This window comes from Mirounga leonina, unplaced genomic scaffold (assembly GCF_011800145.1).
Source record: "Mirounga leonina isolate KUSES-001 unplaced genomic scaffold, KU_Mleo_1.0 Mir_200, whole genome shotgun sequence".
Classification (NCBI taxonomy): Eukaryota; Metazoa; Chordata; class Mammalia; order Carnivora; family Phocidae; genus Mirounga; species Mirounga leonina.
The window spans coordinates 1,478,843-1,502,394 of NW_023270503.1; the positions used below are offsets into that span (position 1 = coordinate 1,478,843).

General features: G+C 46.4%; 1 protein-coding gene across 5 annotated transcripts in view; it reads left to right on the plus strand.

Annotated features, from left to right (window-relative positions):
• SMG6 (SMG6 nonsense mediated mRNA decay factor) overlaps window positions 1-23,552 on the plus strand; it is a 231,850-nt gene that overhangs the window by 99,150 nt on the left and 109,148 nt on the right. For all 5 annotated transcript variants that reach the window (XR_004683253.1, XM_035027543.1, XM_035027542.1 and 2 more), the window contains 3 exons: window positions 2,612-2,728; window positions 4,297-4,465; window positions 16,722-16,923. Coding sequence is in view for 4 of the 5 variants with exons in the window: in XM_035027543.1 (XP_034883434.1) it covers window positions 2,612-2,728; window positions 4,297-4,465; window positions 16,722-16,923 (488 nt within the window). In the remaining variant the exon portion in view is untranslated. The remainder of the gene's footprint in view (window positions 1-2,611; window positions 2,729-4,296; window positions 4,466-16,721; window positions 16,924-23,552) is intronic.

The window sequence follows — 23,552 nt, forward strand, 5'->3', positions numbered from 1 at the left end:
TACAGCAAAGAGGCTCCAGTTATTGGTACCCTGCCTGGTCCCCAGACCTTATTGCAGGAGGCTTAAAAAAGGAACCAACCTGGGGGCGCCTTGGCTAGTGCAACTGGTGAAGCATCTGACTCTACCCACATCAGGTCATGATCTCAGGGTCGTGGGATCAAGCCCCATGTCGGGCTCCTTGCTCAGCAGGGAGGCTGCTTCTCCCTCACCCTCTGAAGCTCCCCCTGCTTGTGCTCTCTCTCTCTCTCTGTCAAATAAATAAATAAATAAAATCTTTTTTAAAAATTAAGATTTTATTATTTGAGGGAGGGGAGGGAGGGAGGCCTGGGAGGGGCAGAGGGAGAGAGAGACCCAAGCAGACTCCACACTGAGCAGGGAGTCCGACACGGGGCTCATGACCTGAGCCGAAGGCCCTAAACTGACTGAGCCACCCAGGCTCGCAAATAAAATCTTAAAAAGAAAAGAAAAGAAAAGGAGCCAACCTGGACTCCCCAGAGGCCACAAGTGTCATTATTTTTAAGCAGTTCATTCTCCCTCTTGAGCCCTAGTCACAACTTTGCACTCTGAGGAATAGCCTAGCCTGAAATTACCATTTGTCATAAAAATAGAAATGGCCTTGGTGAAAGTAATCTCCTTTTGCCCCATCTTATCCCTATCCAGGTTAATGAGAGTATCTTATTGTAGTCTTGGGCTTCTCAAAATGCCAGTCTCTTTGAGCTAAGACACCTCCTTCTGTGCCTTTTCGGGGCCCTCTGTGGGCAGGTAATAACTTATGCCTAAGATGCCCCGTTGATAAGGGGTCACTAATGTCAACTACCAGGATGTGGCCTCCCCTTATCCTAGTCTAGCTTCCTCTGTTCTGGACTTACTCCCCCATTCTGGGCTGGCCTTGTTTCTACTTAGAAGCAGGCTGCTGGCAGTGTTTGGCAAGGGCCTAGGCTGAGCTGGGGCAGTACAGATAGTGATGCTGCCCAAAGTAAGGGGTGGAGGGGAGAAGTTGCCATTTTTCTTAGGATGGCATACACATCTTCCCCTTCCCTGCTTTCTACCCTTTCCTGTCTTGGTTCTTCGATGCTTGTATCTTGGTCTCTGTAGCAGAGGTTTAGAGCCTTACCAGAAGAGGAATGAGAGTGGTGACCTATTCTAATCACATGGATTGTTACCACTTCCTTACTGCCTTCCGCAGTTGAGTTGGAAAGTTAGAGGGTGACATTTGGGACCAGTCGGCATCTGGAAGGATGGCAGGAAAGCCACAACAGACGAGTACTTTGCTACACTGATGCTATTCATATGTTGGGACCTTCTGACCAGCAGCCTGTTCCTTCTCACTCCCAGGGCTCCCTAAAGTGGTTTGGGGCTGGCTCTATATACTCCAGTCATGTTTGCTCCTGTGGCCAAGGCGGTTAGGAGTAACTGTGTGGTTGTGTAGCATCTCCTGGAGTAAAGACTTCAGTTAGGCCCCATTGACAAGACTAGTGTCAGTGAGGAGAGACGCAAGAGGGCTTCCCTCTGACTATTGAGGTTAACATGCAGGCAGGCACAGATATCAAACATGTGGCTAATTATCCTTTTAACACTTGGAGATTCGGAGCGTTCTCCTGTATTACAGAGGGAGTGAACAGGTTAGTTGATGCCAGAGCGTGTGACCGGGCACTTGATTCCATCTCCTGTGCGTATTGGGTGTCTGTCTCCTCCTCTGAGGCTGCAGTTGGACTGCTGCCTTCTGTTTGTCACCATTCCTCTCAAGTCTGGATTAAGTGGCTATCAGGGCGGGCCGCTAACAAGGAGTAGGTACAGACAGCGTGTTGAGAGTGTATGTTGTAGCTTCTGCCAAAGAATAGCTCTGGCCACCACCAAGGTGGCTCCTGTCGCTGACCTGCAGCCAGAAGGAAGTTGGCCAGGCTGAGAAAGTGAGGGGGATTGGGAGCCAGAGATTTATTTTTTAGCCCTAGGAGAAAGAATCTGTGAAAATATAAAGTACCATGGTTAAGTGCTTATTATGTGCCCATTTTCCTATGTAAAATTAACTCATTCAGTGAAAATAGGTTATTTGTAAGTGGAGGAGTGACGGAAGGTAAGGATGGAACCAAAGGTTAGTGACTCAAGAAGATAACTTAAATTTGTATTTTTGTGATCTTAATTGATATTTATACTCCTGCTAGCTGTATGTTAGAGAGACTGAGTTAATTAAATATGACTTCTTGTTACTATAGCTTCACATTATTAGTAGCCAACTAAATACAGAGAACCTGTAGCTCTGGCCCAAACTGTCCATCTTGGGGTACCTGGTCCTGGGGAAGTGATGCAGAATTTACACAAGGGATCCCTATAATAATGTTATCAAGTCCTTACCCATATACAGCCATTGTGGTAAATGCTTCATGTGCATTATTTCATTTAGCCTTGTAGCGATGCTTAAGAGAGAGGAAATATTACTACTTAGCCCCAGTCTCAGATGAGGAAAGGGAGCTCAGTGACATGACCAACGATGTGCACCTAGATGTTTGTATCTTGGTCTCTGTAGCAGAGGTTTAGGGCCTTACCTAAAGGTAGAGAACAGTAGCCCTTGGCCCCCCAGGGCACTGATGGAGTTTCATTTGCCTCTCCTCAGACTGCTTCTCGGAAGAGTGTCGCTCTGTGATCCAGGAGCAAGCCGCAGCGCTGGGCTTGGCCATGTTTTCTCTCCTGGTGCGGCGCTGCACCTACTTACTTAAGGAGTCTGCCAAAGGTAAGCAGATGAGGGACCCCCTGACTGATGGCCTTTCCCCTGCCTGGACCCCGTGCAGACAAGCTCAAAATGCCACCCTGCCTTCTCAGCATCTCTTCCCTCTATTTGATATTCTTGCTCTTCCCAATAACCCCTCTTCCGTATGCCCACCTAACTACCCCACCTCCTTTTGCATTCTGTTTACCTCTGTAGCCCTCTGTTCTTGGGGGAACTATCCCCTCCCCCTTTTCTCTAGTAGTTAAGATTTTTACTGTATCTATGAGCTGCTGTGGGTTCCTACGACGTTAGAAAACCAGCAAAGAGCGTTTCAGTTCTTGTTCATAATTGATATTTTGGTTTCCCTGCTCTATCTCTGTGTCCCTCTTTGTCTGGTACTGGTGGGTGTTGTAACCACTGTGGACCAGCCACCTTGGACGACTCACTGAACCAGAGCACGGGCTGTTTTTAGCCCTTAAGTTGATCAGTGCCCGCATATGCATTAAGGTTGTCCTTAGAGTTGTAAGCCTGACTGCTGAGCCGTGTAAGGTAGGGCTGAAGGTTGCCCCTTTCTCTCAGCTCCTGGATCAGTATTGGTGAGTATTGAGGCCCCTCTGTTGTCCCCCTGCCACTTCAATTTTGTGAATGCCTCCAGACTGGAGCTGCCTTTTTTTGGAGGGAGGGTTGAGGTAATTTTTTATTTTGAAACAGTTTCAAATTTATAGAAAAGTTGCAAGAATAATACAAAGAACTCTTGCATATCCTTCACCCGGATTCCCCATTTGTTAACATTTTACCATAGTTGCTTTAAGTTCTCTCTCTTTCTATACACACACACACATGCTTATTATTTTTGTTCTGAACTATTTGATTGTAAGTTGTAGACGTGGTAGCCCTTTACCCCCAAAAAGTTGATTGAATATTTCCGAATAACACGGACATTCCCTTACATGACAGTGCAGTTATCAAAATCAGCAAGCCAACGCTGATACAGTACTGTTGTTGAATCTACAGACTTTATTGAGTTTATACCAGTTGTCCTAAAAAAAGTCATTTTCTGGTCTAAGACCCACTCCAGGATCACACATTGCAATTTAGATGCCGTGTCCCTTTAGTTTTCTGCAGTTTGGCATCGAATGGTTTTCTCAAGTCTTTCTCTGTCTTTCATGGCCTTGACATTTTTGAAGCATACAGCCCACTTATTTGGTCGAATGTCCCCCAGTTTGGGTTTCTCTGCTATTTCCTCATGGTCAGATTCAGGTTGTGCAGTTTTGGCAGGAACTCTGGTGCCATCTCGGTGCCGTGCTGAAGGAAAGCTAGAGGGAGGGCTAGACGCTGGAGCGGCGGCTTCAGTCAGGCTACCGGTGGGGCAGAAACAGCTGTCTGCAGGGGCAGACTCAGTGCACTGGTTCTCTCTTTGTCCTGCTTTTCAGAATCCTCTTAGGTGCTGGCACTTGTCCTCCGCTTCTGGGCCCAGCTTTCCTGTGGACTTGGTCTCCCTTCCCTAAGAGCTTGCTGCCGTCCCAGCGCCCCAGGCCTCCCTCGTGGGCCACAGCAGACCTAGGCCCAGTTCTCACCCTTTGCCTCTGCAGCTCAGTTGTCCTCTCCTGAGGACGAGGATGACCAAGATGACATCAAGGTGTCTTCCTTCGTCTCGGACCTGAAGGAACTGCTCCCCAGTGTGAAAGTCTGGTCGGACTGGATGCTCGGCTACCCAGACACCTGGAATCCTCCTCCCACATCCCTGGACCTTCCCTCACAGTGAGTCGGCCCGCTCATTCCTTCGGCACTGTTGGTCTTGGTCCACCTGTGCTGCCACAGCTCCCCTCCTGGTCCTCTTTGTTTCTTCCCGACCGCTGCCTGCTTGTTCCTCTCTTCCCTCCTCATTTGAACTTTGCTTTTTCACTTCCTTGAACACCTTCCTTGTGCCCTGATGCTTTAGGCTGTTTTTCCCTGTTGTCTAGTCTGTTCCTCCTCTTCTCAGTCTGTCCTTGTCTCTTGCTCTGTAGCTTGCTCTGTTTTGTTCTTTGTCCTTGCTCTTGCTCTCTTGCTCTCACTTCATGCTCTTCATGCCTACCGTCTCTGCAGCTGCCTGTCTGGGCATGTGTCCGTGTGAGGGGGAGGCCTTGTCTCTTACTCTCCCTTTTAGTGTATCTCCACATGTCCTTCAGGCTGTGAGCTGCTGCTTCGTGTGCCGCCGTAAACATTCTGCTTGGGCCTTCCTCTCATACACTGTAAAGCGTGAGGAGGGCAAATGTGTACACCTCTGTCTTCCAGTCGCTTCGTTTCCCATCTCCCTGTCTCTGTGTGTCAGCGTGCTGTCTGTCAGAGCATTTTAGGTGTGGGGTGTGTTGGTCTGGGGAGTATGTGTGTCTGCCTGGGTGTGTTTATGTAGATCTCTTTGTACGCTTGTGTGACTTTTTTCTTTCTTTTTGTAAATTGTGGTAAAATATATATGTATATAATAAAATTTGTCATCTTAACCATTTTTAAGTATATGATTCAGTAGCATAGTATATTTACATAGTTACGTAACCATGCATGGCTATTTCTTTCTTTTTTTTTTTTTAGATTTAATTATTTGAGAGAGAGTGCTTGAGTGGGGGGAGGGGCAGAGGGAGAGGAGACAAGCAGACTCCCTGCTGAACGGGGAACCCAACTCAGAGCTTGGTCCCAGGACCCTGAGCCAAAACCAGGAGTTGGACGCTCAACCAACTGAGCCACCCAAGCACCCCACATGCATGGCTGTTTCTTACGTCCATATCTGTGTGTAGGTTCTAGCTCTGTGTGTACCTCTTTGGCTCTGGTTGTCTGTGTATGTCCGGGTATCTGTGTCTGAGTGTGAGGGTCTGTGTGTGTCTGTCTAGGGGTGTCTCTGAGGGTCTTTTGGTGTACCCGTCCATGTCTGCCTGTTGTATGTGTCCACATGTGTCTGTGTCTCTTTCTATCCTTAGGTGTAGGGGTCTCTTTAAGGGATTCATGTGTCTCCATTGAGGGTCTGTTTCAGTGTGTCTGTCTGTGTCTCTCTCAGATTCTGGGTCCACGTCAGTCCATGTGTGCTTTGTCCTGTCCATGTCTCTGTGTGTGGGACTGTGTCCTGTGGGAGTGTGTATGTATGTTCCTGACTGTCTGTGTCCACGCTTGTCCGTGACTGTGTCTCTGTGTGTAAGTCGGCATCTGTGTGCTGGAAGGGGCACTTTTGTGTATGTGGGTCTTCCTGTAGCTACCTGCCTCTGCCTGCCTCGTCTGTGTCTCCCTGCCTGCGTCACCTCTAGCCTGCCTGTCTTTGCCTGGCTTGGCACGTGCCTGCCTGCCTGCCCCTATTTATCTGCCTCTGTTGTTTGTGTGTGTCTGCATCAGGGGTCAGCAAACTGTGGCCCAGAAGCTAAGAATGGTTTACACTTTTATTTATTTATTTATTTTAAAAGATTTTATTTATTTATTTGACAGAGAGAGAGACAGCGAGAGCAGGAACACAAGCAGGGGGAGTGGGAGAGGGAGAAGCAGGCTTCCCGCCGAGCAGGGAGCCTGATGTGGGACTCGATCCCAGGACGCTGGGATCATGACCTGAGCCGAAGGCAGACGCTTAACGACTGAGCCACCCAGGCGCCCTGGTTTACATTTTTAAACGGTTAAAAAAAAAAAAAGAATAGTATTTCATGACTTGTGAAAATTATTAGGAAAGTCAAATTTCAGTGTCCATGAAGTCCTACTGGAGCACAGCCATGCTTATTTGTTTACACTTCGTCTGTGGCTGCTTTAGCAGTGCAGCCGAAGAGCTGAGTAGTTACAATAGAGACGTCCTGGTCTGCAAAGTCGAAATGTTTACTGTCTAGCCCTTTACAGAAAGTTTGCTGACTCCTGCTCTCTATGTGTCCCATTCTTTTTTTGTGTTAGTGTCACTATGTGTGTATGTTCATGTTTGCACAATAGTTTCTTGTGTGTGCACGTTGGTGCTGCCCATCTCTGGTCAACTCTGTTGATTGTCCATCTCTCCCTCCCTCTACCTTTCTCTCTCTTCCTGTCTCTGTCTCTTTCTCTCTCTCCCCTTCTCCTTTTCCTTTCTCTTTCTCTCGCCCCCCTGCCCTGTGGTTTGTTTTGTGGTATCTGGCAGGTGCAGTGTACTCAGCTCCTTCAGGCTCTGTGCTGGGCGTGTGTGTGTGTGAGAGTGTGTGAGAGAGAGAGAGAGAGTGTGTGTGTGTGTGTGTGTGAGAGAGAGAGAGAGAGAGAGAGAGAGAGAGAGCGAGCGAGCGAGCATCCATGCCCAGCATTTCATCATTCTTCAGTGCTCTCCTCTGGAAGGGGCACATACTAGAGGACAGAGTGTGGAGACCTAAGCTGCTGCCGATGGTACCTCTCTGAGCTGAGCGCTGCCCATGTGAGTCTGTCCACTCATGGGTGACCCACAGAGGGAAGGCTGCAGGAGAGATTTCTGGCCAGTAGTTTTTTGACCTCTCTGTGTGGACTGTGTGCCTCTTTCTCCGCCTTCCCTCCCAGCTCTAGCTCTGTAACTGTGTGGCTTATGCTCACAGCATCAAACAGTTCTCTGCATCCTCCCGTGAGCCCTCCTAGGTTCCCCAAATGCACCCCAGGCTGAGGCCTTAGGAACCAGGGTAGAGCCATCAGCTAGGCAGCTGGGGTCACACAGAGGAATGGACTGATCTGCTGGCTAGGGGCAGCCGTTTCCTGGCGGTGTTCCCTAAACAGTTAACATGTACAGCCTCAAACTTTTCAGGCTGTTAATCTATAATGCCGACTAGGCAATTTGCAGTTTTGGAAAGAAACTGACAAGGAAGGTCTCAGCTCTCCAAGTATCTGAAGCCACTGCTTCTGAGCCTGCACAGGGGTCACAGAGTGTTCCTCCCTTCCTCTTAGGGGGTGGGGAGGCAGACCATCTGTCCCTGGAGCTTGGGCCTTCCCTGGGTCACCTCAACTAGCAACCACAGGTCCCTTAGATATGGTCCACCCAGCTCCTGTTTATCCATATCCTGGCCATCAGTCCTGTTAACTCTCTTCTGTGACCCATCTCCCTTTATCCCTCCTCCCTCTCCCACTCCCTTTGGCTTTTGTTTGGCTGAGGAAATGGAAAGCTCACACAGGAAGTGCTGGGCCTCATTTGCTTGAGGTGCTGAGTCTGTTTTCTCTTTGGATGCTGTAGCAAATGGCCCGTTGCCGGCGTATGCAAGCTGCTGCCCATCTTTGGGCAAGGGCTCAATCTGCAGCTGGGCACGTGGTCCAAGCTCCAGCCATCCCCAGCTAGGCTTCCCCTCCAAGGCTACAGAGAGGCAGAGGGGGTTGGGACACTTGAACAGATTTGCTTTTTCTTTTCAGACTGTTCTTCACAGGGAGAGCAAATTTGACCAAATAACATATTGAATCTGATTGCCTAGTAAACAAGTTCCTGTGTAGCTGTGGGCACCACTGATGAATCCCGTCTAGGCTAGAGCAGCCGGCGTGCTAGAGAGCGGAGTCCCCTTCGGCGCTTTCTCTGCAGTTCCGGATCGGCAGCTGGTTGTTTCTGGAATGCAGGTTTAAGCATAAAGGAGGAGTTTTGCTGTCCTGGGGCCTGACCACAAGACATGGTGGTTTGAGGGCTGGGGCCTCTGGTGGACAGAGCATACCTGGCCTGACCACCACTGAGGGTAGTCCCACCTCATAGCTGTCAGATCCAAGCACTGGAAAAGTGGAATGAGAATTTACCTTCCTCCTTTCCAGTTTCTCATATAGCTGCCTAACACTCACTGAGTAAATACTATGGTTGAGAGATTGGCAGGGTATGGTGGTTCTGTGGATTTCAAAGTGGCCTCTTATGCTTACTGATCTTTCATACTCTGGAGCCTTTTCTTTTAAGGCCATTGGGAATAACACACTCCAGATAGTTCTGTAGATGTCAGAATAGTAATCCCTGTGACACTCCCAAGGTCCTTGTGCTGATCTTCATTTTGGAGGGTTTAGGAATGCTCTCAAGAGAGTAGGAAGGAAATGGCTTCTACTTAACAGCTCTCCTTTGCAGGTTTTCACTGGTTTTTGCCCGCATTTGTTCTCTGCAGAGACAGATCCCTCAGTGATCCTAACATAAGGTGATCAGATGGCTTACCTTTCAGTTTGCTTCTCCTCCAGAAACCCTCATTCCCAAATTGTCTCCCTGACACACTTGGACCCTTATTTCATCTATCTCCCTTCATTCCCTCCCTGTCTTTCATTCCATTACCTTCTTTCTCTGTACAGTTACAGAATCATTCCAAAGCTTTCTTAGGGGAATTCCAGAGTTCATCATTAGTCTCCTTGGTTCTCTCCTTTTTTGCCCATATTCCTCTTCTTTCCAGTCAAATCTACATTTCCTAGGCAGTAGCCACTTAGGCACATGTGAAGCACGTAGGATGATGATGACAGGACATCACCAACACCGCAGAGTGATAAGGGCAGGATTTCAGGGCTACTTATGCCTTCCACACCGTGACACTCATAGGTATGTGTGTTGGAGTCAGCAAGTAAATAGGTTGGCTTCCCATTTGTACTTGTAATAGGTTGGCTTTATATCCCCGGAGATTTTCGTACAGGGGATCGTAGCAGGGTGTGGAAAGTTGCCTTAGGCTGCTGTAAAAGACAGTGTAGAGCGCTTTGGTCTATTTAGAACAGACCCAGTGTTTGGAGGGACCATCTACTGGTGGGGTGTGGGGGAGGAGGAGTGGGGAACATGGTTTCAACACGAGGCCTCTCGATAGGAAGGAGAGGTAGCTACTCCCCACTTTACCACGTGAGCATGAAGTAAGCTGTGAATGTCAGGTGCTGGAGAGGAGCAGAGCAGCAGGCTTTCACGAGCCTAAGCATAGTGACCCCTCACATCCTAGGACCTTTGGCAAGCTAGGGCAGTGGGACAGCCTACCTCATTTCATAGTCTCTGCTGAAGCCAAATCTTCCCTCATCTTGATCTCTAGTTCTCAGTAAGTGAAAGAGTCAGGGGACTTTGAGAACATCCAAACCTAGCCCAGCTGTGGCAGTTGGTTTATTGCTTTCAGCTGGTACTTGAACCCAGGTCCTGGTCTTGGAGGCTTTCCCAGGTTTAATCCCCAGAGCTTTCTCTGCAGCTGTATGACACTGCGCTGACCCCGAATGAGGATAGGAAAATAGAACCAGTGCCAAGCCAGAGTCTCTTTTTCATTTGGAGTCTGGCTGTCTGCCCATGACCAGGGTTACATAATGGGAAACATAGCTGGGGCTCTGGAGAGCCCGCGTTTCACCAGGCTGCCCAGACCTTCGCATTCTGATGCTATATATCTTCCTAATTGTAGCTCGGATGCATTTATCACACTGTTGGATTGGAGTACTGTTAAAAAAAAAGAAGAAGAAGAAAAAAAACTTCAGAAATTCCTGGACTTGCTACTTTTCCATGGCTTGTCTTGTATAGTCTACAGAGCATGCTGGAAAAGGCTTGTAGGGAGCCCTCTGAGTGCTGTCACACAGGGAGACATAGGGATATGTAGGGAGTATGCAGTAAGCTGATTTCCTCAGGGAGCCTACATGTGTTGACCCTGTAGACGAGATAGAAATTCTTGAGTTAAAAAACAGCTAGTTTACTCACCCTCACAGGGCAGCTCTGAAAATAAGAACTAATCCCAAGTCTAATCGGCACCCCTTCAAGGACGCCTAATACGTCTTCCCAAAAGGGCATTTTAGGAGGTCACTAAGTAATAGTCCATCAGCACTTCCCTGAAGGAAGTGGTGGTGACTGTGGGAAGCCCCTTTGCTACCCTGGCTCCCCACCCAGTCTCCCTGGCTCCGGGTTGGGGCGTCAGCACTACAGCCTGGCACCAGGGGGTTCCTCTTCCTCCAAGTGCTGAGTGTGAGACACACGTGATCTCTCCCACGGCAGGAGCCTCTGTCCCCTCCCAACTCCTCTCACAGGACTTGTGAGAGGAAGGGGTGTTGGCCTAAGGCTCCAGTCTGACCCCAACAGGGTACAGCAGCTGACCCCAGGGAGCGTACTTTCCAGCTCTGGGCTGAGGTTATTTGGGTCCAGTGTGTGCTAAACTAAGAAGACGTGTTGGAGTGGTTACAGCTAAAAATTGAGAGAGGCAGGAACCGTGAGAATCCGCACCAGGGAGGCCGCCGAGGGCTTCACTCATGCCGTGGAGATGTTGAGGTCCCCTGGGGGCTGCTCTTTCCCAAACACAGAGTGCTGATGGGTTTAACACACCAGAGTGATGCAACAGAGGCTATACATGTTGGATGTAGCTTGGGAAAACTGCAATCACATAAGGCACTGACCTAGATAGAGGTTGAGGGAGGCACAGTAGAGGTACTTGAGAAATCCTGGAGTGAGGTTACCGTGACCTGTTGTTGGCCAAAGGGCTCCAGCTGCACTGCTTAGAACATGAAGAAGTTTATGTTCTTGGAGTAATGCAGGGCGACTGGGCTTCAGAATTCAATTTGCCCTCTTGGGCAGAATTCATTTAAGTTGGACACTCTCCCAAGGGCCCAAGTTGACTTGTTTGTGTAAACTACAAAGGCAGAAGGGATTATCTTTTAACCGAGTCTTAGGTTCTTATATTCACCTAATAAACAGCTGTTATTCTGAGAGGATGGTATCTTGCTGCCCATGTCTTAACTCCTAAAACAGTGATCTCTGACACCCATGTCTCCTCTTTAAGTCATGGTGGCATCTGGAAAATGCACTACAGTTCCTTAATCTCAGAGAGAGCCGCAAAGATTCCCACCACCCTCATCTCTACCCCATTCCAGAGCCTGCTGAGCTACTTGGCATCGTTACCAGACCAGATCCTCAGCTCACTGAAAACAGAGTTGGCATGACATCTCAGCTTAACAAAGGGGCTTCCTAAGCCATTTTAAGGGGAGGTACTACTCTTTTGACTCTACCACACCTATGGGGTTCATTCAGGTCCTTTTCTGCTATTAGCTCCTCACCACCTGCAGTTTTCTCCAGTTGAGTGGGAAGTCCTCAGGGCTGCAATGGTCTTATGTTGGCCATGGAACCCCATGTTGGGAGTTGTGGGCTGGAATATAATGGTCCTTAGGCAAACAGGTTTTTAAAAGAGCATATTGCATATCTTAAGAGCATTTCTCTTGTTGTGGCCTTTTGGCTTTCCCCTTTGTATGTATAGTCCATGGGCTTTCTCTTTTCCAGCTTCCCTGTGCCTCGTTTCTGTGCCACCTTGGCTATATTTCCAGAACTCCTCATCCCAGGAACCAAAAGACCCAACTTGTTTCCCATCTGTACTACAGCTCTGATCTTCCATAGCTCTGAAACACAATGCAGGGCTTCTTCTCACTCAACTCTTTCCGGGTTTGTTCTGCAGCTGTGGAGTTTGAATGTTAGTGTTTAAACAAGCTGGTATTACACAGGAAATGGCCACCTCCACAGGCCCCTGCAGGCTTGTAACATGGGGTCATTGTACTTGATATTAATCACCAGTCAGCCTGTTCACCCAGTAAAAATACGAAGGGGTGTGTGAGGACTCAGTCCTCCTTAGACTTGCCAGAAGGATGGCCTGAGACCTGGTTGGACCTCAGCACTCCACTCTCCGAACTGTCTCCCTCCCTTGGCCCCGCCCCTGATGGAACTTGTAGAAAAGTTCCTACCTGACCTTTTCCCTATAAAGCTGGCAGATCTGCCTTTCTTTCTGAGTTCTTGAAAGGAGCTCTATTGTGGTATAACTTGCTTCACCTGTCTCACACCTTAACCTTTCAGAGCATTTTGTGGAATAACACCTTGTGTGAGAAAACTCCAGAAGTGCAGGAACACAGAAACCTATTAGTCTACCTGACACCAGGCTTCTCAGTTCCTTGGACTGAAGCTGCTTTTCCAGTGGTGTATGCAGAAATAACCCCAGCCTGAAGGGTTAATCTGATTCCCCAAGTCAATATCCCCCAAACAACCAGCCAAGAGTGTGTGTTGGTTCATTTCTGTGAAATGTGTTTCCCCAGTCACCTGGCCTGGCCTGGGCTGCATTGTATCGGCCAGCAGCTGCACCGCACTCAAACTGACAGCTACATTAAACCTTGGAATTCTGAGGCAATAAAAAGTAAATTAACTCTTATTTTTTTCCTTTCCTGGTGGAGTAAGTGAATGCATGTCTGTAGGGAAGTGAGTGAGCCTTGGTCCTAAGTACATACCTCTAACTAGCCACTGCTGGTCTGTCCCAAGCTAGGATCTGGTGTTCAGACTCCAGCCAGGGGTCTGCTTTCCTGGTGTGTGGTGTTTCTGTGGGGTTGGTCCACTGGGTCACCCAGCAACTGCTGATCCTTGCTCACTAATCACATTACAGCTGCTTGAGAGGTTCCCTTGCCACCATTCTGAGACCCATAAACGGACTCGTTGGACACAGTTTCATATTCTCTGGCTGCTTTGTGTCTGCTTGGTAAAGAATGCATCCGAACTGTAGTGGGATTTTGTGGGTTCTGGGAGCTTCCCCAAAATATGACTTGGGACCAGAATAAGCCAAAGGCACTCACACAGGCTCATAGCACTATTTAGAACCAAAGGTTGTTTGAGATTGTCTGAAAAACCTTTTAGAGAGTCAATTCCCAAGTGTTTCTAGAAGATTGGGAAAAAACTCCTCATAGGCACCAGATTTTGACTTTAGGGCTCCTTCGCCCAGGCTAACTTCGAACCCTCAGAACCCAAAGGCTGCTGAGGGTTGAAGCTTGGGAGGTACTCCTACCTGGGATAAGGAGCTAGAGCAGGAAAAAGCTGTTTTTCACCTTCCACTCAGACAGGAAACCCTATGTTCACCCACAGAACTGACCTGAGAGGTCAGGTTGCCCAGAGGCCTGGTTGGGGGTAAGCTGAGGTGATGATGCCCAGGTTCCAGGAATTACCTCATCCTTAGCTTGAGAGGTCAGGCATCTCGCCTAGTTTTGTTTTTGTTTTCTTGATTGATTGATTGATTGATTGATTTGAAAGAGTGTGAGTGCATGCGAGGGTGGAGAGGGGCAGAGGGAGAGAATCTCCAGCAGACTCCCCGCTGAGTGCAGAGCTGATGTGGGACTCAGTCTCACAACCCTGAGATCATGACCTGAGCCAAAACCCAAGAGTGGATGCTTAACCTTAAGACTGAGCCACCCTAAAAAAAAAAAAAAAAAAAAAGACGGAGCCACCCTAATGTATGGTGATTAACATAACAATAAAAATTAAAAAAAAAAAAAAAAGACTGAGCCACCCAGGCGCCCCCTCACCTAATTTTTCTAAGTACCTCTTCTTTTTAGTACTAGTTTCCTGACACTTACCTTCCCCTCCCTCTGTGGAGAGCCACGGTATGGCATGGTGCGTGGGTGCCTAATTACTGTGTTCGTGTCCGTGGTGCTCATTGGGAGAGGAGGTAACTGATGAAGTGATCTCTGGCAGTCCCACTAAGATACCAGAAGAAAGCAACTACTTAGAATCAGAGTTCAATCACAAGACCAGTCTGAATGGATCAGGGCAGAAGTGACCTTTCATTGAAGCATTTTGTGTAATCCCTTGGTTCTGGTTAGTGTAGTGTGGCCCTTGGGCCCCTTTATATTTCTCATTTGGGAACTCAGGATACTTCCTATGTCTTTTGGCACCAGCTGCTATCTTACAAACCATCACTGGGGTAGGAACTCTAATCCACTCCATTTTTGCAGTGAGTCTTAAGGTTTTGGCACAAGGTGGGTGGTAATGGGCAAAAGGCAGCTGTGGACAGGGGTCCCTAGTGGTGGCCAGCAGTCTCTGGGGGGAGTCAGTTTGGGTTTATCTGAGCCTTAGGGGACAGGGGAGCATGGTAATGAGAACCACATGGTACCACATATTTCTTCGTCTTGGATCCAAGATGGTAGGGGTGGGAGGATGAGAGAGGGATGTGGGGCCTCCCACTGTTAAAGCCGTGGGTAATTTTCTGCTGCCTCTCCCTTACTGGGGATGCTGCTGCCCACACCTCCCCACCCCCAGCTACGTCCTGAAGCAGTCAGGTCCTTGACCTGCACAGCACCAACCAAGGCCCCTAAGCCAAGAATTCAGCTGGGAGACTTTTCACCTTCTTCCTTCTCACTGTCGTCTTTCCTGTTTATTTTCCAAATTGCTGCTCTGCAGCCGAGCACTGCCTGTTGGCCAGAGCTCACCAGCGCTGTGGGATTGGACTCAGGCAGTGGGCTCAAGTGGCCAGCAGGGCACTGGGGGAGGAAGTGGGGAGCTGGAAGAGCCTCCCTGTGCGTCTCCCATGGGCAGCGCTAACCTCGGAGGCGGCCCTGAGCAGCCCTATCACATCCGGTGCTTGTCTCTGCAGCCGGGACCGGAGGATAAACTATCAGAGCTGTGGGGCAGTGCATCATTCCTCTTATTATTTTCTTCTCTGCAGATGGGGTCGTGGAAAGTTCAGTTCCTTTTAACCCTCGAAGTTCTGTTTATTCTACAGCTGGTAGCCTGAATGCCGCGTTTCCCATTACATCACAAAGGGGCTCAGGCAGATCTCTGCACAGAAACGTGTTGCAACTGTTTATTTTTTTCCATATTTAAACATTTCTGACAGCCAAACTCAGCTGAGCCAAAAGATGGAGCTTTGTGAATGAGTCTGGTTGTCGGTGTCTGTGCAGAGAGAAGGCTTTAGAAAACTCTCGTCCCTCCGGTGATTCTTCCCAAACATGTTCTCTTTCCTGGGCAAAGCCTGTGAAGCAAGTTACTTCTGCAGTACACGTGTGTTGATTATGTGCCATTGTGTGATTAATGGGGCTGTGTTCCGCCTGGTTCCCAGGACACTCTTGAAAACAAGATGTTTCATTTCATTGCCTTTGCCTAGTGTAGTGATTACAGTAAATAAACCAGTGCAGGCTCCTTCCACCTGGAGCCAGTCAGAGAGTCCCCACACTCCTGCTCCACTTTCTCCCCCAGCATCACCTTCAGTGGCATGTCCCTTGAATGCCCTTTTTTCTGCCATCTCCCAAGGGCTCCTAGACTGCTGGAGAAACAGATTGCTTAAGGCCGAGGCCCCTCCCTAGCAGATTTGGCTCATGCGCAGTAGCTCCTCTGGGAAGATCCCAGGATGGAGCTCATTCGGAGCTCTTTGCTTCTTGCCTCTTGCCGCTCCACCTCTTGACCCTAATTGTAAAACTTTTCTTTGTAATTCTCCTGTGCAAGTCACTCCTTTTGAAGTACGACATAGCATCCATAGGTACAAAAGCTGGGACAGTCCCAGGCAAACCAGAATGGTTGGTCACCCTGTATCTAACCTTCCACAAATGAGAGAAAGGAGAGGGAGTGGGCTGGCCAAGGGAGCACTGAGACGGGTCCATCTGCTGAGATGCATGGGAAGCTTTACTGTCCTGGGATGATCTTGGCAGGCCAGGAATGAGGTTTTTTAGTTGGGGGGGCTGTTTAATTCCAGTATAGTTAACATACAATATTATATTAGTCTCAGGTGTACAATATAGTGATTCAGCAGTTCTATACGTTACTTGATGCTCATCATGACAAATGTAGTCTTAATCCCCTTCACCTATTTGTGTTTGTTTTCCTACTTAGATGTAGGAAGAGATTTCTAAAGCATCATAAGGGGAAAAAACCCCACATGACTCTCTTCATGGCTTCATGGTGTGACTGGCCCCTCTCACTGTATGGGAGGAGGGGAGATTGGCGCTTTGTTGCTATCTTGTGGCATATACTTGGCTGGACAGAAGTGGGGGAATTCTGGGAGCTGCCTCAGGCACTGGGTGTCTAGAGTGTTTGAGTAAGTGTCTCAGGCACACTGTCTGGAAAGGTGACAGGACCTGCATTAGGCAACTGATTCTCTGAATTCCTTTTCCTCTCTGGTTAGGATTTAAAAAACTCCCCCTAATCAATTTCAACTTTGCATAGATGCACACTTGCCCACCAGATTGCTGCCATGGATGCAGTTTTGTACCCTAGCTTTTTGGGTAAGATTTTCTGGCAGTTGCCAACCATAGATAACCTTTGCCACCAGTACCTCCCTTCTCACAAGAGCTTAAAATACTTTAACTGGTCCCTCTTTAGAGCTGTTCTTCTTTCTGACCTTATTTCTCACAGGGTTGCTATGGATGTGTGGTCGATGCTGGCTGATTTCTGTAACATATTGACTGCGGTGAATCAGTCTGAGGTGCCACTGTACAAGGACCCGGACGATGACCTCACCCTTCTTATCCTGGAAGAGGATCGGCTTCTCTCGGGCTTTGTCCCCTTGCTGGCTGCCCCTCAGGACCCCTGCTACGTGGAGAAAACCTCGGATAAGGTCAGCCCCAGGCCAAACATCCCTCCCCATTCACCCCTCCTCTTAATTCTCCAGACTTTTTTTATTCTTGGGAAGTTTTCTGTGCAAACGGAACATGATTAAGTCATTGAGAAGGGTGTTAAGGGAAAATATCGACCTTTTAGCCGCTGACATCCAGCTCTGTGTCCTGAAAAAAAGCCCTCTCGACTTCCTTTGGTGTGTGTGTGTGCTCGCTGGCATGTTGTGTATACGATCATTTCCTCACTTGTTTAAATAGTGCAGCTTGTGTTGGCAGCGCTCTGCCTCAGCTCCAAATGGTTTGCATCATGCTTGAAGCACCCTCCCTCCTCCCCCCTCTCCTCCTTCCCCCCCGGCCACAAAACTCTGCGCTAGGAAAACAGCCAGGGCTCTTTCCCTTCTCTGAGGAGGAGAGTGATAAATAGGTGACTGGAGAGAAGCAGACACCATGTGTTAACTTACAAAAAAAGCTCTTAGGAATATGAAGCATTCCCCGCTGCCTGGTTTCTATTTTTCTTCCTCTAAGGACTGTGTTTTAACCTGAACGTTTTTCTGGTCTGTTTATAGAAAACAAAGCTCGTTGCCTGTTGCCCTGGTGGGGACTGTGGAACTCTTAGTCTCTGCTTAACAGTTGGGTCTTTGGCCAGGTGTGGAGGGTAGGGCAGTCTGCTCTGCTTCATGTTCCCATGTAGCAGTTGCTAGGGTGGGGAAGTAGCACCCACACACCCCGGGAACAAAGTCTCCTGTGCTGAGCTGGGGAACCCTGTGTCTGACGTCCCTGCGGAGCTGTTAACATCATATCCCCTGGGGAGGTCTTTGGGGAAGAGGCCACAAATGGCTTCTTAGGTGGAAGCCTTTTGACCTAGATGAAGTATATAGACAGGAATAGGTAGATGGCTTTTTTTTTTTTTTTTAAGATTTATTTATATGTTTTAGGGAGAGAGAGAGCACGTGCTAGCAGGGGGAAGGGGCAGAGGGAGAGGGAGAGAGAATCCTCACGCAGACTCCCGCTGAGCACAAAACCGAACACGGGGCTTGATCCCAGGACCCTGAGATCATGACCTGAGCTGAAATCAAGAGCCAGCCGTCTAACTAACTGAGCCACCCAGGCGCCCCAGGTAGATGTTTTTTAAAAAAAAATGTCAGATAGTAAAAACTAAATCCCAGCCATAAACTGCAAATATGAAAGAGATTGTATTGAATAAAAAATATTGCTGTATTGAAGATTTAAAATGTTTAAACTTGTTCTTAGTAGAAAAGAGTTAATATGTTCATTAGACAAGTAAAAAAAAAATTTAGCCACAGTCCTTTTATCTAGTGGTAACATCACTGTTATTTTTGCTAATCATAATCATATTTAACTACTGGTATACACACTTTTTTAAATATAAAACTGAGAGTCATTATACAGACTGCAATCTGCTTTTTTAATGTATTCTTATATGGAATCATTTTTTTAAAAAAGATATTTATTTATTTATTTATTTATTTATTTATTTATTTATTTATTTATTTATTTGAGATAGAGAGAGAGAGGAGAGCAAATGGGAGGGGCAGAGGGAGAGGGAAATAGAATCTCAAGCAGACTCCATGCCAAGCACGGAGCCCAACATGGGGCTCGATCTCAGGACCCTGAGATCATGACCTGAACCAAAATCTAGATTCGGATGCTTAACCGACTGAGCCACCCCGGCATCCTATATGGAATAATTTTTGATTATCACTTTGTATTCTTTTTTATGCCAAGATTTCTTTAACAAGTCTTTGCTTTATTGAACCAAGGGACTATTCTCAATTTTTGCACTACTGTAAACAGTGATGTAATTCCTTATAGCAGAATTTTTGCATAGATTCCCCTTGGTTAAACATATTGACTTATCAAAAACTCTTCCTCTTTGGATGTGTTGAATGACTAATAGGGATCTTGGGAATGTGAGAGCCTCTCTCTCCTAAGAGGAATACTCATTTTATGTTTTTCCAATGAAAAGTTGGAGTGAAATCCTGCTCTTCTAGTGTCAGAAGGGGATAATAATGGGGAATTACAGTATGTGAGGCTGAGGATAACTCATACAGTGTTTACACGTTGTGGAAAATGGTCAGTTAGAAGAGAAACTGGATAAGCATGGCTTGGGCCAGGGGATCCTAGTACTGTTCCTCTGTGACTGCAAGGTGAGTTTGACTCTGGAGGGTACTTCTGGGAGTCAGCTACTGGCTTAGCTGCCTTTTGGTGCAGAACAAGGAAGGAGTCCTGACCAGCTTCACACTTCCTAACCCCTGTCTCCTCATCAGCTCTCCCAGCGGTAGTGTCAGTATGATACGTGTATGTGATACAGCATATGGTACGCTGCAGCATATGATAAGTATATGATGTGGCCAGAGAAGAATACAGAGCCAGCAGCCCATGCCCTCAGCCTGTAGTGCTGGTTCACAGGCTACCCCAGGGCAGCTGCAGCTCATGGCAGCTCGAGACTAAGGTAGGTCTCCACCTCGAGGACCGTGAGATAGGTATGTCAAACCTAACATCTCCAGATCCATATTCTCCCCTAAACCTGGTCTTTCTTTGTTCTTCCCATCTTGGTAGATAGCAGCTTTGACTCTGGGTAGCTTATATCAAAATTCTTGGGGTTATTCTTGGCTACTCTCTTTTTCTCACACCTTCATATCTAATTCATCAGCTGTTCATGTCTTCTTTACCTTCAAAATAAATGCAGATACAACTCTTTCTTACCACCCCACCCTGGATCATCTCATTGCATGCCTTCTGACTGGTTTCTCTGGTTCCTCCTTCCTCCTACTCCCCAGTCTGTTTTCAGCACAAGTGGAATGATCTTTTTAAAACATCAATAAGATCATGTCACTTCTTTTTCAGAACCTTCTGATGGCTGCTTCTCTCACTTAGAGTAAAAGCCAAAGTTTTAACAACATCCTGCAACACTCTCAGTGATATGACACCACCTCTACCCGCCCTTAACTCTGACCTCAGCTCCTACTGCTGTCCTCCTACCCAATATGCCCTAGTCACATTTGCATCCTTGCTGTTCTTCACACAAGCCAAGCACTCATGTCTGAGGGTCTTTGCACTTGCTTCCCCCTTAACCTAGAACACTGTGTCCCCAGAGAGCTGTGTGGCTCTCTCCCTTCTAAATGTCACCTTGTTAGAAGGGTCTTCCCTAGCTACTCTGTATAACATGTTCCCTTCCTTTTCTTTTTATTCTGCTTTATTCTCCATTGCAGAGAAAAATAACATCTCTTCAATATCTGTCATGTACTGGTCCCTGGATTAGGTACTTCTATATAGTATTTAATTAAGTTCTCCCAGTAAGCCTGCCAAGTAGGTATTAGTACCTTTGTTCTTTTGTTGTTGTTGTTGTTGTTATTTTTTTTTTTTTTTAAGATTTTATTTATTTGGCAGAGAGACACAGCGAGAGAGGGAACACAAGCAGGGGGAGTGGGAGAGGGAGAAGCAGGCTCCCTGCCGAGCAGGGAGCTGGATGTGGGGCTCGATCCCAGGACCCTGGGATCACGACCTGAGCCGAAGGCAGACGCTTAACGACTGAGCCACCCAGGTGCCCCTGTTGTTGTTATTTTTGAAAGAGGTGACTGAGGTTCAAGAGAAGAGTGAAAAAATGATGATAAAATCCTATGGGTCATCTCCATGGCTGACCTAGAATATTAGTATGGACCTGTCAGGGAGAATCTTTAGGAACTTTGGCCTTTTAGAAATCTGAAAAAGATAGATATTTTCTCCAGCTTTTAGTGTTCAGTACCAAGAAATATAAAATATGTCAAGGACTTGTCAGTAACAGCAACATGTGCAGTTTCAGTGCTGGTCCAGATTGGTCACATGTTTGGTCCCACCTTGATGCCCATTCAACAGGCATTTACTGAGCATGTCTGTATTACACTGTCTTGCACACACAACAAGAGAGATCCAGACTTGTAAGGCAAACATTGTAGTTGGGAGGCAGTTTGTGGCATGTACAAACGTGAGAAGCAATGTAAGTTAATTTGAACCTTTAATTAAGGAGGAACTCTTGAAATCTTGTTGAGCTGGTAGTATTCCAATGAAGGCATTGCTTAAGGAGCACTGATTTGGCATTAACATATCATTGTATTTCCTGAGCATGTTCTATGGAACTCTAGTTTAATAGGTTCTTAATTGTTAGGTGAAAGGAAAAGAGTTTCGTGATTATATAAGTTATGTTAATGTTAAGTAGGGATGCCTGGGTGGCTCAGTTGGCTGGGCATCCTTCTCTTGATTTCAGCTCAGGTCATGATCTCAGGGTCATGAGATTGAGCCCTGCATCACTGAGCTCCCTGCTCAGTGGGGAGTCTGCTTTTCTCTCTCTTCCCCTCTCATTCTACCCCTCCCCCCCACTCATACGTGCTCACTCGATCTCTCTCTCTAAAAATTAAAAAAAAAAAAAGTAATGTTAAACAGAATCCAATACTGCAAGACTTACTGGAGCTTTTAATATAGTGTACTGTGAGAATAGCCTTTGCAGTCTTTCCCAAACTTGCTTCACCCTTGATCTTTTTGATTTATTGAACATCTTGTAGGACTAGTATTCAGCTTAAAAAAAAAACCCTGGGTATATGATGAACAAGAGGTAAGAAAACAGGTTGCTATTGGAATTATCCAGAAGAAAAATAAAGAGTACAGCAATAGAGTGGAGCTGGTTACATTCTGAGAGAAGCATCACATGTTGAAACCAATTAGAGCCAGCCAGGGCAAAGAAAGTGATCTTAGGTTCATCGTGTGGCTGCTGGACATCTAAATTCAGAAGGTTAAGTGATTTACTTACCCAAGGTCATGTAGCTCGTCAGGAAGTATAGGATTAGAACCCTTCCTTTTCTGTAGTACTTTAAAACCTCATGTTCTGGGACTCCTGGCTGCCTCAGTTGGTATAGAATTGATTGATTCATTCATTCTTTAATTCTTTCCTTCCTTCCTTCCTTCCTTCCAGAGAGGGAGGGGAGGAGTGGCAGAGGGAGAGGAAGAGAGAGAATTTCAAGCAGACTCCCCGCTGAACATGGAGCCTGACTCAGTGATCAATGCAGGAATCGAACTCATGACCCTGAGATCATGACCTGAGCTGAAATCAAGAGTCAGACGCTTAACCAACTGAGCCACTCAGGTGCCCCAGGCATGCAACTCTTGATCTCAAGGTCATGAGTTCGAGCCCGGTGTTGGGCATAGGGTTTACTTAAGAAAAATTAAAAAATAAATTTTTAAACCCCTCATGTTCTAATGATTTGATGTCAAGGATTTGCTTCAAAATAATTTGTGAATAGAAGTATGAATGAAAAAAAGGCCAAATATTGATCATTATTACATCTGAATAATGGGGTGGGTTAAGTTCATTATAGTATTCTACTTTTGTATATGTATGAAATTTTCTATAATAACTTGTGGTTAAAATAGAGCCATCCTGAAAGGAAGCAAAACAAATAAAATTCTGTGTCTTTTTTGCCGCATTATAGTGCATAAGTGATTGAAAAAGTAATCGGACTGTAATAATAATGGAGTTAAGCTCTTGCAGTCACTAATCGTGTTCCAGGCACTGCATTTTCTCGTTGAAACCCCAACAACCCTATACACAGGAGAAATGATGAAAAGGAAACTGTTTCAGGAGAAAGATGTTCAGTTCATGTTGTGCCTTAGTCAATGTAAAAAAAAGCTTAATTATCGTCTTCAAAATCTGTGCATGTGACTATATAGCTCTAGGTGATACTAACCAAGGACCTATATATAGTCTTTCCTTAAGCTCTAAAGAACTTTTCTAAAGCTCTAGTTATTTAATGGTACTAATGCATTTATGTCATAAATAGATGTAAGCAGTGCTTATTCTAGCATCCCCAGGTAGACTTTTTTTTGTAGTTTTCTTTGTCTTCCTCTCCATATTGTCTGACCAAGAACTAAGTGAAGAACTTTGCAATACAATGGTGGGGCCGCTACTGTAAGTCACATTATATAAGTCAGTGTTTTAAGTCATCATATCCCATTCATTCTTATAGGCATCTTTGCTTTCTGTCTGGATGTAGGATCCTAGGAAACTTTGCCATTCTTAAATAGTTGTTGAGGTTAAAGATGGGGCTTAAATTGTCCAACTTTTGGAACTCCTGGCTTGTCTGCTTATTTATTTGTTAAGTGACATTTTTGGAGTGTTGTTTGTTGTATACATAATTACCCCCAAAATGTTTTAAATGGAAAATATAGAAAATCACAAAAAATAAAAATCACCTGCAAACTACCACCTAAAATTAACCAGTGTTAATAGCATAGTTTATGTCCTTCCAGTCTTTTCCCCCCATGCTATATGTGTATACTTATTCTTTTCTTTTCATAAAATTAGACCATACAGGATATGCTTTGTTCTTGTTTTATGTTTTTTATATACTTATATATATATAGTGTATAAGATATATATACTATATATATGTATGTATGTATATGTGTGCACGTGCATACATACATATGTGTATGTATGTACACACATACATGTAGTTTTGGGGGAAATATTGCCTTTGTTCTTTGGTGGTCTGGAAAATACTTAAGTCCTACCAGTGACTAATTTATTAAAAAACATACGTTGATCCTCTATTCTCAAAGTATCAACATCAAGAATAGA